At 41.0% G+C, this 18,807-nt stretch overlaps 5 protein-coding genes across 18 annotated transcripts in view; 2 read left to right on the top strand and 3 right to left on the bottom strand.

Annotated features, from left to right (window-relative positions):
* mettl27 (methyltransferase like 27) overlaps positions 1 to 3,218 on the top strand; it is a 68,206-nt gene extending 64,988 nt beyond the window's left edge. For 13 of the 14 annotated variants that reach the window (XM_023962820.2, XM_023962821.2, XM_004076274.5 and 10 more), the window contains 2 exons: positions 2,529 to 2,610; positions 2,687 to 2,879. In XM_023962820.2, coding sequence (XP_023818588.2) covers positions 2,529 to 2,610; positions 2,687 to 2,835 — 231 coding nt within the window. In that variant the 3' untranslated portion in view covers positions 2,836 to 2,879. Of the gene's footprint in view, positions 1 to 2,528; positions 2,611 to 2,686 lie in introns of all 14 variants that reach the window. The other variant, XM_023962814.2, reaches the window with a different exon arrangement.
* Positions 3,219 to 3,298: 80 nt separating this feature from the next.
* LOC101164424 (claudin-like protein ZF-A89) lies at positions 3,299 to 5,913 on the bottom strand. The gene has a single exon (XM_011483270.4). It carries the CDS (start codon positions 5,615 to 5,617, stop codon positions 4,673 to 4,675), a length of 945 nt encoding a protein of 314 aa, XP_011481572.1. The 5' UTR covers positions 5,618 to 5,913; the 3' UTR covers positions 3,299 to 4,672.
* A 4,168-nt stretch (positions 5,914 to 10,081) lies between these two features.
* Positions 10,082 to 11,542, bottom strand: LOC101162388 (claudin-4-like). The gene has a single exon (XM_004076181.4). The coding sequence runs from the start codon at positions 11,418 to 11,420 to the stop codon at positions 10,785 to 10,787; it is 636 nt and encodes a 211-aa protein (XP_004076229.1). The 5' UTR covers positions 11,421 to 11,542; the 3' UTR covers positions 10,082 to 10,784.
* A 2,678-nt stretch (positions 11,543 to 14,220) lies between these two features.
* Positions 14,221 to 17,310, bottom strand: LOC101161987 (claudin-like protein ZF-A89). Its single transcript, XM_004076179.5, has 2 exons — positions 16,775 to 17,310; positions 14,221 to 14,874 (listed from the first exon to the last, which is right to left on the bottom strand). Exons 1-2 carry the CDS (start codon positions 17,255 to 17,257, stop codon positions 14,323 to 14,325), a joined length of 1,035 nt encoding a protein of 344 aa, XP_004076227.2. The 5' UTR covers positions 17,258 to 17,310; the 3' UTR covers positions 14,221 to 14,322.
* Positions 17,311 to 17,494: 184 nt separating this feature from the next.
* Positions 17,495 to 18,659, top strand: cldn29 (claudin 29). The gene has a single exon (XM_004076178.5). It carries the CDS (start codon positions 17,781 to 17,783, stop codon positions 18,411 to 18,413), a length of 633 nt encoding a protein of 210 aa, XP_004076226.1. The 5' UTR covers positions 17,495 to 17,780; the 3' UTR covers positions 18,414 to 18,659.
* The last annotated feature ends 148 nt before the right edge of the window (positions 18,660 to 18,807 follow it).

Here is an 18,807-nt window from a genome sequence, read left to right as displayed (position 1 = left end):
ATTCCTCATTCTCCCAGAGAAACTCAACCATGTGTGTGTTCATTAGGGCTATTGCTCTGTTGTAAAAACTGACTCTGAGTCTGTTAGTCCGTGACCTCAGCACCCTCAGTCTTTTTCCAGAGGGCAACCATTTAAACACCTGATGTCCTGGGTGTGTTCAGTCTTTCGTGATGTTGTGTGCCCTCCCAAGACAGCGGGTGCTGTAGAGGTCCTTCAGTGAGGGAAGAGGGTAGCCAATGATCTTTTGGGCAGTGTTTATGACCCTCTGTAGAACCTTCTTGCGTGCCATGGTGCAGCTTGAAAACCACACGGAGATGCAGTAAGTTAGTACACACTCAATGGAGCAACGGTAGAAGGCAACCAGCAGCTCCCTTTTCAGGTTGACCCTCCTGAGGATCCTCAGGAAGTGAAGACGCTGTTGGGTCTTTTTCATTCCCTCTGTAGTGTTTGAGCTCCATCGAAGGTCTTCATCAATGTGCACACCAAGGTACTTGAAGCTCTGCACTCTCTTCACACCCTCCCCATTAATGACAATGGGCTGCAGATCTGACTTCTTCCTCCTGAAGTCCACGATCACTTCTCTTGTTTTTGAGGTGTTTAGGACCAAATTGTTGTCTGCACACCACCCCAACACCCTCTGGATCTCATTCCTGTATGCCGTCTCATCACCGCCAGAGAGAAGCACCACCACAGTTGTGTCATCAGCAAACATGATGACTACATTGTTTGGGTGTGTGCTGAAACAGTCTTACGAGTACAGTGTGTACAGCAGAGGACTTAGCACACAGCCTTGTGGGGAGCCGGTGTTTAAATTCAGGGCTGTGGAGAGTTGAGGACTAGGGGTGTCACGATTCTCCAAATCCTCGATTCGATTTCATTTTCGATTCTAAGGTCACTGTTCGATTCGATTCTCGATTTTTACATTCATTCTTTTTAAAGCACAGATTATCATTTTTTAAGCTAGACTTTAATGCAATAGAATATCTGACCTTTGTTAGCAGTGTATCACACAACATTGTCAAATTTAAAACTTTTATTAACAACATGTTACAATAACATATCTTTAGTCAATTAAAATATAATATAATAAATAAACTGACAAAAAAAATAAAAAAAAGACTGACATCCAGTTTCTCTTTTGTAAGTGCAGTCTTCTTCACAAAGATGACATTCAAGTTCACAACAAAACAAACAAACAATAAAACAGACATGTCCATAGTCTCTGAACAATTAAGTGTCTTAAACTATTTCTGAACAGATGAACATAAACCACACTGATGTATTTTGTAATGTATTTTTTAAATATTTTTTCAAGGTCTGCACAGACCTTCAATAACTGTCTCTTTTACATTATGTACATAGAGGGAATCACCGTAGCTGTGAGATGTGTTCTACTTGGGATTTCGTAGCGAGGCTCTAGAATGCAAATTAAATTCCTGTGACTTAATTTCGATCGATTTCGATTTACAGTCGAAATCGTGACACCCCTATTGAGGACCCTCTCTGACTCTCTGTACTCTGTCAGAGACAAAGCCTCTTATCCAACAGCAAGTGGTGGGAGGAAGTCCAATGAATGTCCAATAATTTTCCTGACAGTCTGTCCGGCAGTATTGTATTAAACGCAGAGCTAAAGTCGACAAAGAGCAGCCTAGCATAACTCCCTTGTGTTTCCAGATGGGAAATGGTGGTGTGTAGCGCTGTGACGACGGCGTCCTCTGACGATCTGTTAGCTCTGTATGCAAACTGTAGTGGGTTGAGTGTGGGTGAGAGATAGGACATGATGTGATGTCGGACCAGTTTCTCAAAACACTTCATTATGACAGGTGTCAGAGCTACCGGTTGGTAGTCATCGAGGCTGCTGATGGAGGTCTTTTTCGGTAGACTGACTACCAGCAATGTAAATTTGTCCTCTGTGTAGAGAACATTTCTAAACCTGAATATCCCCCTATTGAAAAGCCACTCCATTGTGGCTTTTCAATGATACCAAATGTAAAGGGGTGGGGCTCTAGGAATTGTGGGTTTTTGTTGGATAAATACATTAACTACCCAGAGTTTTTCTTCTTCTCTGGTAGTCAGGAGGATATAGGGTGTGTGGAGGTTCTCACTTTGCCCACCCATGTATCAAAGTGTCCTTGGGCAAGACACTGAAACCCACATTGCTCCTGCGGTTACAGGTTGATGGCAGTGTTCAGCAGCAGAGCCGCCGTGTATGTGTGGATGGACAGGGACTGTCTTTAAGGAGCCTTAAGAAGGCAGTAATGGTTATATAAGTATCCACCATTTACCATAAATCCTATATTGGTAACTGCTTTGCAGCATTTTAACTGATCAGATTTTGAAATCACATTAAAAGAAAAATATAAATTGTTCTTTTCTCATAAATGCCATTACATGCAACATGAAACATAGCTGCAGACTTATGATACCAACTGGTTGGCCCTTATTCAAATCCCAGCTTTTTGTCATGGTGCCTCTGGCAGACTCCTCCCCCTCCAGCACTGTTTCACTCTTCTCCTGATTGCCACCAGCTGCTGTCACTCTCCTCATCATCACTTCTGCTCTTAAGGAGCTCCAACGCCTCAAGCCGACGCCAGATCGTTAACCCTTACGGTGACTCGTCTGGTCTTGCTATGCTCTATCTTGTTTTGCTCACGTACCCAACCTAATTCCTATTCTCCTGCCTCAGGAAACCACGTTACGAGTGACACCAGTGTGGGTCATCAGTTAAGCCGTTCCAGTGAACCGGAAGACTCCTCGCCGTACGCTGACCGCGTTAACACCTCCAGCCACGCCACAACACAAGCCATCTTCACATTCGGACCTCGCCGGGACTAAACCTCAGCCTCACACGGAGAATCAATAAACGATTACTCATCTGCCACTTACCTGTCTTACTCTGGGTTTCAGCATCTGGGTTCGCTTAGCCTGAAGAATCATGACACTTTTGTCACAATCCAGAATCAGACGAGTCAGACTGAGTATTGGTTCTAAATTTGTGTCAGAAAAATGCTTCAGTTTATGTAAGTATTCATGTAACCATTATGGAAACCTGCACATGAACTGATGAACAGCCAGTCAATTTTTCCAGTATGAACCGAAATGTGGATGTGGACTTGTAGACACAAGATGTCAGTGTTCATGCATGACATGACAGCTGTGAAACCAACTGAAACGTTTCTTCCGACTCCAGCATATAATATAAAACTTTTTGAGTTTAATCTTTTTTTCATTGAGCACCAGGAATACAGAACATGTACAGAAACAAAGGCAAACGTCAGAAATTATTCAAACACTGCTCTTTTCTTTTTCTTTTTTGTAAACAAGACAAACACATGACAGAACCCCACTCCCACCCCACAGAACATGAGAGGCGTCCAAGAAAATAAAACAACATATACAAATTTTCTGTCCAACAGCTGAGCAGACAGATGAGAGCTGAAAGCCTCATGTGTTGGAGATATTTTACTGTTTTAATAGGCGTTATGAATTGCACACTAGGTGTATGTTTAAATAAACCTTTTTGTAATTTAGGCTAAACTTTATTCATCTTACTCATATCTGTAACAGTCTTATATTGGACTGGACAGAAAAGAAAAGAAGGGAAGAAGAGAGAGGGATGCCGTGGGAGGGAGGGGGGTAGGTTTTTAGGAGGGTGATTAAAGAGGGGGGGGGGTAGAACCGTGAAGCAGCATAAAGCAACAAGTTGCTGGATGTTTGCAATCATTACAGTCAGGTTTATAAGTAAAACTTTTTAACAGAAAATGTGCATCACAGTCTGATTGGCCTTCTCACACTAGTTTTAATATTTTAAACAAGTTTAAAGTACAAAGCGGTATAAATTCTCAAATTTCACACTTCAGTTTAGGAAAATATTTGCCTAAACTTTTTTCTTTTTTTTCAAAAGAAACTCCATCTGTACTAACAAAACATTAGGTGTCACTCTCTGTCAAACCTGTTTGACCTGTGCTCAGTTGAAAGAAAAAATAGCTCTGACAGTCCAGGAAGATTTTAGGTAGACAGAATTTAAAGTTCCAAATAAAACACAAAAATATAAATATTTTTTAAATTGGAAATACTCAGAAATAAAAAAGTGCAATACATGTTTAACATTTTTTGAAAAGTAGAAGTACATTTCTGCTAATTCAATTTAGAAAAATGTCTATGAAGACTCTCATACATCCAGGTTGATTCCATGATTTTAACTACATTGACAACAGTTAATGAAAGCTACATAAAACAATGTGACTCTTTGTAGCCATTTTCACATTTAATTTTAAACAAAAAGCATTTTCAAGGAAAAAATAACAGGAATTCCTTTCAAACTAGACGTCAAACTGACTTCAAGAACAAGGAAGAAATTTGAGTTAAAATGTGACTTATTTCTGTAAAGGAAATGTGATCACTCAGGAAGAAAGCCATATCAAATTTGATTTTACAATAAAAAAAATTTTCGTCGGAAGCACCTTGCATAGTTGTTTGTTTGTTGTCAGTTTAAGAGCACAAAAGACACATTTCCTTCATTTTAACGAACATAGTTAGCATTAGCATGTTTTTCCTTCAAAATGTTTGAAACAAAAGTATTCCCAACAGGTTTCATAAATAAAAGGTTACAGAAAACTCGTACATCGCTTTTTTAAACAAAACATATAAGTGTTTTATCCATCTGCCCTCATCACAGGTATGTTCTTGCTCCATCTTGGGCAACCTCTTCAGTGTCACTATTGGCTGATAAAGTCTCCTCCATTTCTTTTTTCTCCAGCTGGGATTTTGTGGATGGCGCCTCACTCAGTTCTGACATAGGTGATGGCGCCCACGATCTTTCGGACTCCTCTGTTATCTCTGGCTTGGACAGAGAACCAAATGGGGAAGTTGCATATGGAGGAGGGGCTGTAGTCATCTCTCTGTAGCTTTGAGGCTTGGTCGTTATGATACTAATAGGCTGATGGGGGGCTGAAGGCACCCGGCTGTACCCAGAACCTGGATAGGTAGACCCGTTGGAGCGAGCCACCATGTAGTGGACAGAGGGACTCTTGTCCTTAATGTTGGCTTTGAACGAACATGCAGACTTGATAAACAAACAGCCTCCAAGGAAAAGCAAAACTGATGCTCCCCAACCAATATAAAGACAGGCTCCCAGCTCCCACGGCTGAGAAGTCGAAGAAGGGTTATAAAACTGCTTCACTATCACCGCGGCAGCCCAAGCTGTGGGAATCAGACAGAACAGCCCCGAAGCTAGCAGCGCTACACCTGCTGCAATAGCCACTTTTTCCTTTTTCCCAGCTTCTTCATCATCCAAGAAGCGCGTGCACTTTCCTCCAACAAAGGCCAGAATGAGGCCTACACCTCCCATAAAAATTGCAAGGACAGTGAGAGCCCTCGCTGCCTGAAGGTCAGAGGTCAGTGCGAGGACGGACTCATAGGGCTTGCACTGTATTTGTCCTGTACTTTGAGTTATACAAGCCATCCAGATGCCCTCCAAGACTATCTGTGCGGTAACAATGCTGGTGCCGACGAAGGCAGTGACCTTCCACATGGGTAGTAGGCAGCAGATGATGGTCCCCATCCAACCAATGAGGCACAGGACACTGGCCAACATCTGAATTGCGGTGGAGGCCATGATGTAGAAACAGAGGTCGTTGCAACGTCTTAAATAATGTTCACAGACCTGTGAGGAGTACTCGTTTGGTTTCCTGGATTTTTGTGGCGCTTCTTTTGGCTTGGCTGCAGCTGATCACTGGTCACCCGAGAGCTTCCTTTGTTCGGTCTTCGTTAACTCTCCGTGTCTTTTTCATATACCTCCATTGATGTGCTTTTATTTTTTTAAACAGCTGCTTTCAGAATGCTGAGCCCTGTCTGACTGGTTCAGTCAATTCTTCTACCTTCGGTAACTTTTACCTAACACTAGGCTTCATTTGTTTACAGGATGTTTCCGTCTGTGTGCCCCTCCCCTTTTGTATGACCAATTAGTCCCCTCTCCTCCCCTTCACTCTTTCCTTCTTTCTCTTCTCTTCTTCTGTCACCCAACCAGTTATGTGTTCCATCGGTCAGGTACACATCCGCCACACCCAGTGGCAGTGAGATCATCTTTTCCCTACCTCTTTATCCTCACTTGTTTCGGAAATTTTTAAAAACAAAAACTCTATTTTTAAACTCATTAAAATAAAAACAATGGCAAATTAGATTACTTTTCGTTATATTATTTTATTGACACATACCTTTTTTTTGGTAAGAAATATTTAGTATGATTTTAACTTTGCATCATTATTAGAATTACTATCATTTGCACCTACATCATTGCAACGCACAAGGAACAAATGTGGCATGTTTTTTATGTAAAACCAGGGGAAATTTTTCGTGAGACAAAACTGGTTCTGCATGTACACTGCAACAAAACCAGTTTGAAACATGACCCCCCCCCCCCCCCCCCCCCCCCACACACACACACACCTATGCACACAGAAACTCACAAAACACTCATGGATATTTCTTACTAATTTCACCCTGCCTCGTCTCCTCAATTGTTCTCCCGTAAAATAATTTTGCTGAATCCTGTTTTTTTGTATAATAGCAATTTGACCAGCATCCTTTAACTTTTTTTTTTGACAGCCAAAGTCTTGTAAAAACGCCTTTTGACTTCTCCTTTCTTTTTGCCGAATCTAGTTTTTCATCTGACTCCAGGAACTGAAACTCTGAGCCTCTGAAATAGAATTTGCCCAAAGAATGTCATGCGGACATTTAACACCGTACAAACCTTGGAAGTGAGCTCTTCATTTAAATAATGGTGTGCCGTGTGTCATCAACCACGGTTTTATGGAGCACCCTTATAAGGCCTCATTAAGTTATTTTCTTATTGCACGTGTCCAATTTTTAACCCAGATGTCACTTTCAGCTAACTTTATGTAGGATTTTCTTCACTTAACATCAGGGAGAGAACCTACATTTCACAAAATAAAAGTCAAAGTTGTATATTTGCAGGGACCTTAAAGGGACCAAAAACATACTTTATAAACTGTTGCTTTTGACTGGTCTTCTAATTTTTTAATTATTTATTTATTTATTTATTTATTTATTTATTTATTTATTTATTTATTTATTTATTTATTTATTTATTTATTTATTTATTCATTCATTCATTTATTTATTTATTTTCATGTTCAATGTCTTTCATTGTAATTTTCATTTGTTAAGTTCTATGCTTCTAATAATTTAAACAACCCACGCACCAATATTTTTTCAGGCTTTTAAATATGTAATGTCAGAAGGGGAAACTTTTCAAATTAAAAAGACTAAGACTAAATTGACAAAAACGGACAATTCAGCCAATTATATACATCCCACTTCCATCCTCCTGTGCTTATCTGGCACTGGGTTGTGAATTCTGCAGTCTGAGCAAAAGTTCCCACAGAATCTTCCTCTGCTGGGTTGAAACTGCCAACTGAGAGACATAGCTCCTCCAACATGTACTGGGTCTTTTTCCAGAGCTTCTTTCCAGTGGAATATGCTCAGAATGTATCCGTAGGTAGGCGCTAGGGTCATTTGCAAAAAGCAAAAATGAAATATTGCAGTCTCAAGATCAGACTCCCTTCGGCCCCTTGCTGCATCTAGAAATTTGAGCAGCTATGGTCCAGGGTCAGAGTGATCGACCCTAGTTGTCCAAGTGTCTTTGGGCAAGACACTGAATGGGTACCGTCCAGTGTTTCGCCCAGGGCATCAAACTAGCAAGGACCACCTGTGGCTCTGTGTTATGGTTTGCTCTTAAGCCTAACCAAAAGAAAGGAGACAAAGCCCAGTTTTAGCACTTGAAGTACCTGTAGTTTAATACGTATAAAGAATAATAAACAATGAAATAACAGAAAGAGTGAAGGTGTGTTGTTGCACGAGTGTCTGGGAATGTTTGTTTGTCAAATGTAGCAAACGAACTGGAGTCAAACAGATGAGTGCCTGCAAGTGAGTAGGTGAGACACGGAGAGCTGCAGCAACGGATCTGGACGTGTCAGGAAGACCAGAGGAATACTCCCATAACAACTTCCTAAAGAGGACGTATTATTTCAGTCATCTGACTTCCAAAAAACCTGCACCTGTGTAGGAGGAGGAGACAATACAGGAAAACACACCCACAGGTCTTAGGGCTTTAACACCACCACTCCCTACCACTTGACAGATACTCCAGAGCCCGCTTTCAGTAGAAGGGGTGTGGCCTTCTAACATGCTCACTCCTGATTGGAAAAAGTGGCTGCCTTAAAAATGTACACTCAGACCGAAACGGGGCAATTATGGCTTACTGAGGACATCTGGTTCCAAAATGGTGACTGACGTATTGCAAAAGAATGGCGGCTGAATTGACCTTATTTGGTTGGAAACACAAGCAAGTCATTTTCTATGGGTGACGTCACACTCACTCAGTCCAATTCTCTTATGGTCAATGCTCTAGTACACTAGAGTAGACTTTGCCAAAAAGCCTGAGTAGTGGTATCTCCCTGTAGTTGGAGCACATCCTCCAGTGCCCCTTGTTGAAGAGAAGGATCACCACCTCAGAATGTCAGTCCAGAGGCACTGTCTCCAACTTGTAATGTCCCAAAGGCGTGTCACACAAGATAGCCACACATCATCCAGAGACTTGTGCAACTCAGGTTGGTCCTCACCCACCCCTTGTGTCTTGTCATCAAGCAGTTTGTTTGGACTAGCCCACCCTCAGCCTCTGCTTAGTCAACAGTAGGGGTGTCACTGGAATTCCAGAGAGATCAGCAGCTCACCACCCGCACAGAAAACTGTATTGGTAGAAATCTGCCTCCCTCTTCTGAGGCGCTGAATGGTCCATCTGCCTAAATTGCTTCAAGATTCTTCTTTTCTATGGCCTACAGTATACCAGAGCACCTACCAGAACCAGCTTTTTGCCCCTCCCACCACCTGCAGTGCTTGCTGCTGGATTGCTGACTCGAAAATACTCCAGATATATGCTATTGTGCAGGGGCGGAGCTACAGGGTGGCATGGTGGTGGAGGAGGGGGGGGGGGGGCAGCCACCCCAGCAAAAAAGCTTTGCCCCCTCACGTGAGACCACAATTTTTGAGTCGACGTTGACATAGACCCCTTGATGCCGACAGAGACGTTCTGGCCTCAAAGTGGTTTCACTCAAAACGCACCCCAAATACCATTCATTACTTGTCTCACTAGCATGAAGCCGTAGAGTACTTAGGATTAATTTTTAAAAAGATATTTGACGATTTGAAGACTCTGATAAGAAGCATCATGTACATTACAACACACCAGTGCTGAAGCCGTAAGGGGGAAACCAGCAGCTCCACCTATCTGTTGAACGGCAGTTTGAGGGAGAACCGCTAAGGGTGGCGCCAAAGTCATTTCTGCACAGGAAGTCCACACAGATGCTGAGGGACACTGACCAGTGGTGGAAAATGAGCGTCAACGCTGAAGAGCCAGACTCAAATGTGGAGACTGCAACATTGGTCTGTGGCCACACAAAAACAGCAAATGTTTTTCACAGTTGAACTAAAGCAATACACATTTTCTGCATTGAAAGGACAATTCAACTGAAGCTTTGTGTTTGTATGTTTATTGTTCATGGAAGTGGTTTATTTGTTCTGTCAGTCATTAGCGTGAAAATACAGCTACAGGTGTTTTTTAAATCATACAGTAGATGCTGCTTGTTGCCGATTTGTGACAGACCTGTCTATTTTAACTAATATTTTTTGATTATCTATTTTATGTGCTATTGTCAAATTTACCATGTTAACTTTATTTAGCATTTACTTAAATATAAAAACATGTTGTGCAGAATTGGAAAAACAATCAGGTGTCAAGGAGTTAAGAGATCATCAATTTAAGCATCTATAATAGCACCTCACTTAACAGAACTAATGTTTTCTAAGTAACATCAATAATTAAACTATTTGAAAAACTTGTTTTTGATCCTTTATTTTGCTCTGCTGTTCTCATTTGCCACCCTTCTAAAGACTTCTGCCCCTCTCCCGCCACCCCATTTAAAATGTTCGAGCTCCGCCACTGCTTGTGTTGTAATTTGTAATGACTGACATTTATTTTAAAAAAAAGGACCAAAGCAAAGGGTTACAAACATGACTTTTTTATTTCCTCTTTCTCACTCATTTCAACAATTACTACTGTTTTCACTTTTTCTTTGCTAATTTCCCTCTGAGTTTTTACATTGTGACCCCATCCTCTCCAATAAAAACACAGAGAACAAATAGTGAAACAGTTTTGTCTTTTTACTTCAATTCCATTTTAAAATGGCAAACTGAATGCAATGTCACACAACCTGTTTTAGGGGAAACTTTCAGAACCAGTTGCCAAACCAGATCAACCAAATCATTTTTCCCTCTTGAGTCATCTGTACAAGCAGCTCTAAGCAGCAGAAAAGATGATACAGCAGAATCTCCTTAACAGTAATGACAGACAGTGACACAAAGTTATCTAAATAACAAATGAATCATCTTATTAAAAAAACATTACCCTTTCTAACATAACATGAGTCATACCCACTAACATAGCAATGCTTAATGACTTCAACAAAGCAATATATATATATATATGAAAGTCAGCATTTAGGTTACAGTAGCATTTGTAAATGTAAATTTTCAATAAACATTTGTTTTTAAAATGTAAAACACTTTTTTCTTACACATACTGTAACAAAAGCAAAGAAATAAAAGAAAAAAAGATACAAATCTTAAAACACAACTGCCTTTAAGACATAGACTATACTGAGATATTGAATAAGAAAAACCCCCAAATACAATTGTCAATCAGAGACTTAGACATATTTTTGGGATTGCGCAGACTGAGCCTTGGAATACTTGATATCTTGACCGTAATATTCTTGTTCGCTTGGAGGACAAGAGCTGCAAAGGAGGGCTCCACCCAGGAACAGCAGCCCTGCAGATCCCCATCCGATGTAAAGGGAGGCTCCCAACTCTCTCTTCTGAGCTTCGACCAGCATTGGGTTGTAAAAATCCTGAATAATGGTACTGGCACTCCAGCAGACAGGAATCATCACCAGAAGACCCGCAAGGAGGAAAACAATTCCAGCAGCAATGGTTATTTTGCCTTTTTGGATTTCATCTGACACAAAGTTGGTGCATTTCCCCCCAGCCACACTAAGCAAAATCCCGAAGACTCCGGCGACTAGGGAAATGATGACCAGGGCCCGGGCCGCCTGCAGGTCCTGAGGTAAGATCAGTAGGGAGTCGTAGAATTTGCATTGCATCTGCCCTGTACTCTGGGTGACACAGTTGAGCCATATACCCTCCCATATCACCTGAGCGGTGATAATGTTGGATCCAATGAAGGCTGTGACCTTCCAGCATGGGAGACCGCAGACGACGATTGTCCCCAGAACTCCAAAAATGCACAAAAACAACCCCAAAAGTTGCCTTCTGTTGGAAACCATGTTGATCCTGTGATCTAGTCTCTTGAGATGTTGTAATGTCTTCCTTCTAAGAGCTGGAGAGGTTTATTTGTCAACGGCAGTCGAAAGTGGTTCTGCTCCCAATTTCAGAGATAAGACATATCAACTCAGTTATGAAGGAGCATTCTTTGGGTGGAGTTTGCTCTGTAACAGTTGTGACCTCACAGAACAAAGTGGTCAAACTGGATGGCTCGTCTGGAATTCTTTCCAAGAAAGCCAAGTTTCAGCCGACGAAACGAAGTATTAAGATGAAAAAGCTTATCAGAAAAACCAACACGATGTTTTATTCATTCATGACAACTGTAAAATTCTGAAGTCAAACAAATTTTTAAAACAATAACTGGAAAATAAACTACACCCAACCATTGAATTGAACATGCGACATCCAAAACGACAGTGTTGCCAACCAAAACTGTCAGAGACAAAACAGACTTTTAAGTTAAGTAAAGGCAAGCAAGTTCACTTAAAAAGACAGATGTCAAATGTTTTCATCGTTAGGGTTACATTTTTATTCTATTTATTAAGAGCATTTTTATTGCTTTTTTTTTAAATGGCACACTAAAACAAGCGGTGACTATGCTAAATATAAAAAAGGACTTTAGATTGCCAGTATTTCGAGACAAATATACATATTTATTTATTCATTCATCTTCTAAACCGTTTATTCCCTTTCGGGGTCACGGGGTTGCCGGAGCCTATCCCGGCTACTTGGGCGTAGGCAAGGGATGTCCTGGACTGGTCGCCAGTCTGTCGCAGGGTAGAATATCCTCAATCACACATCCATTCACTCTCACACCTATGGTCAATTTAGAGTTGCCAATTAACCTATGAAGCGTGTTTTTGGACGGTGGGAGGAAGCCGGAGATCCCGGAGAAAACCCACGCATGCACGGGGAGAACATGCAAACTCCACACAGAAAGGTCCCCCATTGATGTTGTGTTTTTCATGTCCCCCAGCCGGGACTTGAACCGGGGACCTATTTGCTGTGAGGCAAGAGCGCTAACCACTGCGCCACCGTTATTTATTTATTTAATAATAGAAACTAGATGGACAGAGCAGAATTTTCCTGACATCATTTTAGTTTCACCGTAATGAAAATCTAAAGTATGATTCCAAAAAAAAGTACACTTATTTTAGTGATTCCCTTAAAATAACAGAGCTAAGAGCTAAATGTCAACATGTCAAACATTTTTCAAGTTCACTTAAAAAGACAGATGTCTCATTCTTTTCAGCTCACATGTTTTCAAAGTTATGAACAATACTAAGTCCAAACAAATCTTGACTCAAAAAGGTGAAAAACTGACAAAGTTTTGTTGTTGTTTTTTTTAATGAATATCAATTGCTCAGAAACTCAAGGATATTGAGTAAAGCCTTTGATTTTGTTCTGGTCCAATAATTGTTGGAGAAATGTATAAATGGTTCTGAAACATTAAAGCAGTAGCCTATCTGGTAGGTCTACCCCAAAGCTGCTCCCCAATGAGGATCATAAAGCACACATATCCAAACCATATAAATTAAAAAACTTCCAAAGAAGGAAAAACGAAAAACACAATTATGTTGCTCTTCTTTTTAAGTTCATAAGGGAGCAAAGGTAAACTAGAAAAACTAGAGCAAACCGGCTCAGCAACTTCCTTAATGGCACACCTTTTGATTTCCTAGAATTGTTAGACGAGTTAAACCTCATTAGCAAAAAGATTCTAGGCAATCTTGAAAACAAAACAATTTGTTTGGGGACATGATGTTTTTTTTGTTTTTATTAATATAGTAAATATATTTTTATATTTTTTTTTACATTCTGAAAAAAAAAGAATTGTGGGAAAGTCAGTCTTATTGTTTTGGAAGTATTATTTAGTTTTATTTCATTGGGTTTTTTTCATATCATGATGTCAAATCTAGTCAATTTTGATATGTGTTTTGTGTAAACCGTAGAAAGTGGTCAAATATGTACGTTAAACTACTTTTTGAAAGTTTTTGAACCACAGATGTCTGTATTATACCAGATTTTTCCAAAAGCTGCTTTGTTTTCAAATGGAAACTAACAAATATCTGTCTCATGTTTAATAGATCAAACAGTCATAGAATGTGGCTTTCATTTCATTCAAATGTTTCTGTATCACAATTTTAAATGTCCTTTAAAACAGACTGATGACGCTACTTGGATGATTCGTAAAATGTTGTCCTGATGCCATGACTCAACCTCAAGACAACGTCATCCTGGATGAATCAGAACCGTCATTGACACATCCTTTGAATGTTGGTAAATCAAAAAATGGCAACAAAAGAAAATTGACAAAAAATAATGATTCACTATTTTCTCTAAACAAAAAATCATTTTCAGTTATGTCTTTTATTTAAAAGTAGAAATATTCCAACAAATGAGCATCATAAAAAAATACTTTTAAAGAAAAAAATCATTTCAGGCAAGGATTTGCCTGTTTCTTTTATTTTAGTGCAGTATTAATCCAGAATTTTTATCAGCAACTATTTAACATCAATGGCAGAAATCTTTGACAAAGACAACTGTATCCCCACAACAAGAAACGAAAAGGTTTAAAAACAAAAGAAGTATTTACACAGCTTCAAAAATGTTGTAACTTGGACATAGTGCCTTGATGCTAACATGTTCAACAAAGAAAAACAACTGTTTTCAAGGTACAGTAATAGCTCAAATGACTTTACTTTTTACTTTTCAATCTTTATCCTTCATTTTCTGTGTCATATTAATATTTTTACACAGTGTCCACAAATAAAAATAAAAATAAAAACACATAGTGTAAACTATGATTGAAATAAATGATAACTGTAAAGCTACAATCATGGGTCACAGTTAATCACAGAAACAGTTCATACAGCATGGTGTAGAAAGGGGGCGCTGTCTTCATTCTCAGCATCTGTAGGTGCCACACAGTATCCCTCCTCCAATTACAAGCAGAGCCCCTGACGCCCACCCCACATATATTGAAGCTCCCAGCTCTCCCCTCATGGCATCAATTGCTGTTGGGCTGTAAAATCCTGTGATGATGATGGAGGCTGACCAGCTGACTGGAATGATGCACAGGATCCCCGCCACTATGAACACTGCTCCTCCAGCCACACCAATGTTAGTTTTGGTCCGCCTGTCATAGTCAAAGAAGTTTGTCCAGCGGCCCCCAACCGCAGTGAGGCCAATGGCCAAAACGCTGACCCCAATAGAGACGCAGACCAGAGCCCTACAGCCCTGCAGGTACTGTGGCAAAGCAAGAATGGAATCATAGGCTTTGCACTGCATTTGGCCAGTGCTCTGTAGTACGCAGTTCATCCACAAACCTTCCCAATAGATCTGAGCGGTGATGATGTTGGCCCCAACGAAGGGTGTCACCTTCCACATAGGCAGTGCGCAGATAAGTATGGTTCCGAGAAAGCCGATGATTGCCAAACAAACTGCAACAATGTGTGTCTGCATGTTGTCAAAAAACAATCCAAAACCAGAGTTCACAATTCTTCCAAAAAGCAAAATAGTAAAGATTTTGTTGTCCAAAACATTATTTTCACAGCAACTTTGTATTCGACTGTGAATGCTTCTAGTTGTGTGTTTTTGCAGGGCAGGTGTGGGAGGAGAAGCTGGGAGGAGGAGGCTGTTAGTTTACGGGTCAGGTTTCCTGTTTGTCTTGATTCCTGTGTAACCTGACCGAAAAGGATAAAACAAAAGATTACAAAAGCAAGAACTAGCAGGAACAGTGTGAACAAAAACAACTTCAGGTTAAAGTTCCACTCCAATCGCCTTTTGATCTATTATAAAGTGTTCTCAGTGGTCTTTTAAATATGATTTTGGACAAATTCAAAATATCTGTCATTTTCTAGGACATAGTTTCTGCAGAGCAGCAATAGTTCATCAGAAATTCACCTCTGAGTTGATGGTTTGACTTTCGGTGCGGAGTAAGCCTTCCCCCCACATTCCATCATCCCTCTGTTTACACACTCTCTTGCTAATTTACCCATAATTTACCCCATTAACCCAACCCATCATTAGCGGTGCAACAAAAATGACAAGCAATATCCATGCTATCCAGCCATACAGTTTTGAGCCAGATACCAGCTCAGACAAGTAAAATTAGAACATACTGTACATAACTCTAGTGGATGCACTCAGAGTGGAGCGGAGCAGAGAGCTTGTGGCCTGCCAATTGTAGATGTTAAGTAACAAATACAAGCTTTTTCAAACAGCGTTTTTTCATCTGCTCCTGGTGGACAACTATTGTAAAAGAGCTCATTTATGACAGAAAATACTAGGTAGGCCACAAGATCCTAGCTCTCAGTAACAGGAAGGGGGTTGCTCCACACCAACAGTCCCACCCACAACTCCAGGACAAATTTCTAATGAAATGCTGCCGCTCTGCAGAAACTGTCCTGGAAAATGACAGGTCTTGAGTTGGACTAAAAACGGCAAAATCATAAGAGACCACAGGGAACACTTAAAACGGATCAAAAGATGGCCGCCTTAAATGTAATTTTGCTCCTTGTATGATGGCAAAGTATTGTTTATGGAGTACTTTTATAGGCTGAAAAGCTTCAAGTTCAGATTTTACTCCATTTCACATTTTCAATAATTTCGTTGGTGTTCCTGTGAATTTGGCTGGTTTCCATTCAATTTAGGATTTGTTGGTAAACACAAAACCAAAGTTTAAGGTTGAAATAGTCATGTAGTTTGGTGGCCATTTTTAAACTTAATTCAGTTGACTGAGATGAGCTGCCAAGAATTTTTGAATGAGCACTTTAAGCCTCAAGGGGCTTTTCTAGAATCATTTCAAGTTGAGAACATTTCCTGATAGAACTAGTTTGAGGAACAGTTGACAACTTTTTCATTCCTGGCAATGAACCCATTAAGAGGGTTCAAGCATTTTATATTTGAACAGCACTAGGCGGCAAGTTGCCCTGAGAAACCAGCGTATGCCATTTCTTTTGCCTTTTGGTTTTCCTGTTTAAGTTATTAGTTGCTGTAAGTTTACTCCCCAAAACAAAACTTAAAGTTTAAAAGCCCAAAGGAAAGTTGGTCTTGGGCTCCCTAGAGCTAAAGATAGCTGATCAAAGTTTAATACAGATTAAGGGTCAGAACAAGAGACAGACTTCATACAAATGTTTGATAAAAGCAGTTTTATTAAAACCCAAGTAAAAAAAAATAAAATCATAGGTCCAGGGTTGTCCAGATTTTACACGTAAGCTCCAGTGCTGGCTGCTGAGCGTGGGGCAGAGTACTTCACAGAATAGCGGCTGTCGTTTTGTTGGCGGCACTGACAGCACAGCAACGCCCCACCGATGATCAGGAGTGCTGATGCTCCCCAGCCGATGAACAGTGAAGCTCCAAGCTCCTTTTTCTGTGGGTCAGTCATGAGGGGACTGTAGAAGTTCCTGATGACCTCGTTGGCAGTCCAGGACACAGGGATGAGGCAGAGGATGCCACCAACAATGAAGAATACTCCTGCAGCAATGGCCACCTTGCTCTTAGCTGAGTCATCTTCAATGCAGTTTGTGCACTTTCCTCCAGCGACTGCAAGGAGGATCCCCAGGAAGGTGATGAGGATGGAGATGATGACCAAGGCTCGTGCAGCTTGGAGGTCTTGAGGCAGAGCCAGCATGGAGTCATACACCTTGCACTGCATCTGCCCAGTACTCTGCTGCACACAGTTCATCCACAGGCCCTCCCAGAAGATTTGAGCAGTGACAATGTTGCTTCCAATAAAAGCAGAGACTCTCCACATGGGCAGGGCACAAACAAGAATGTCACCAATGAAGCCAACGCTGGCCAAGAAGATGCCAAATACCTGAAGCCCAAAGGATGCCATCTTTCTTTACAAGTTGAAGCAGGAGCACGCTGAAGAGATGGTCTGTCATGTTCAGCTTTTATATTTTAAAGTGGACAGGAGAACTCACCTCTGGTGTGATGATTTGCCAGGGTGCAATCAGGCTGAGTCATCTCACCTGCACTAATTATCCATGTGTCCCTGCAGGTCTGCTGAAGATCTCCAATGCCATCAATTGTTCTCTAAAGCTTTCTGCAAGTTTCTTCTCTCTTTATACATAGCTGAAGCTGTCTGCTCTGAATTTATTTGACTTTTTTTTTGTAATTTTTGAATCAAGTTGCCACTTTTTAATTTAAAAACCTAGAATTGTGTCTTTTTTTTTAACTTTCAGGGTTACGCATGGGCCTCTTTAGAACATTCCTCTGAACACAAAAGACAGCATGATGGATGTGAACATGTGACAAGGGGAGCTAAAGCCCACCCAAAGAGGCTGTATAAATATCTGCCAGCAGAAAGAGGACTTTTATTCAGCAGGCAAGCACAAAGAGGACAAGAAAAGGCTACCATGGCATCTTTGGGCTTGCAGATTTTAGGTGTTGCACTGGCTGTCTTTGGGTGGCTGGGAAACATATTTATCTGCATGCTGCCTATGTGGAAAGTGTCCGCTTTCATCGGGAACAACATTGTGGTGGCTCAGACCATATGGGAAGGATTGTGGATGTCCTGTGTGGTGCAGAGCACAGGCCAGATGCAGTGCAAGGTGTACGACTCCCTGTTGTCATTGCCTCCAGATCTCCAGGCTGCTCGAGCTATGGTGGTCATCGCCATCCTCTTGTCTCTCTTTGGCCTGCTTCTTTCAGTGGTTGGAGGGAAATGCACCACCTGCATCGAGGACGAAACGGCCAAAGCCAGGGTCGCCGTGTCTGCTGGTGTTTTCTTCATTCTGAGTGGGGCTTTGTGTCTCATTACTGTGTCCCTGCCTGCTAATACCATCATTAAGGACTTCTACAACCCCATGATTCAAGATGCTCAGAGGAGAGAACTGGGTTCATGTTTGTACGTGGGCTGGGGAGCAGCAGGATTACTGTTTGTTGGTGGTAGTCTTCTGTGCTGTCAGTGCCCATCAGGAGAAGGACGCTACAATGGTCCCAAATACTCCCCTCCCAAATCCACAACACCTGGGAAGGAATTTGTCTGACCTGCCTTCATGCCTCAGGCGCATCCGGACCTGCAGAGGAACTGCAGCAGAAGCCCGTCTCTTATCAATCTTTTAATCGCATAGTGACTAACACTTTTGTTTTGTTTTTTACTTCGGCACCACGGCTGTCTGTGAAACAGACACAGTACGAAGAGGAATTAAGCCCGTGGGACTGATGCACTAAATCTTCATGCATGCTTTGCTTTTAAAATGTTTACAGACAAGAAATAAATGAGTTCAACCTAATTGCAGTTTTGAGATCTTTCATTGCAAAATATGCACTTGGTTTTGTGGAGGATCTATTTGCATGTGGCTTTTTTATTTGAAAGGATATAATGAAATGATTTTTTTTTAAATGTCATCATTTTGTCATATTTCTTCTTTTTTAGCCACA

The sequence above is a fragment of the Oryzias latipes genome, chromosome 14 (genome assembly GCF_053564925.1).
Source record: "Oryzias latipes strain Hd-rR chromosome 14, Olatipes_Hd-rR_3.1".
Taxonomy (NCBI): Eukaryota; Metazoa; Chordata; class Actinopteri; order Beloniformes; family Adrianichthyidae; genus Oryzias; species Oryzias latipes.
The sequence above is the reverse complement of the archived record's forward strand: the minus strand, read 5'-3'. Positions and strand labels throughout refer to the sequence as shown.

Bases quoted from the DNA above. Each gene is read 5' to 3' on its own strand.
- LOC101164424 (XM_011483270.4), bottom strand. From the start codon at position 5,617: ATGGCCTCCACCGCAATTCAGATGTTGGCCAGTGTCCTGTGCCTCATT.
- LOC101162388 (XM_004076181.4), bottom strand. From the start codon at position 11,420: ATGGTTTCCAACAGAAGGCAACTTTTGGGGTTGTTTTTGTGCATTTTT.
- LOC101161987 (XM_004076179.5), bottom strand. From the start codon at position 17,257: ATGGCATCCTTTGGGCTTCAGGTATTTGGCATCTTCTTGGCCAGCGTT. The intron at 14,875-16,774 runs GCTTCACTGTTC...GACAACATGCAG, and splicing joins CACAGAAAAAGGAGCTTGGA to ACACACATTGTTGCAGTTTG.
- cldn29 (XM_004076178.5), top strand. From the start codon at position 17,781: ATGGCATCTTTGGGCTTGCAGATTTTAGGTGTTGCACTGGCTGTCTTT.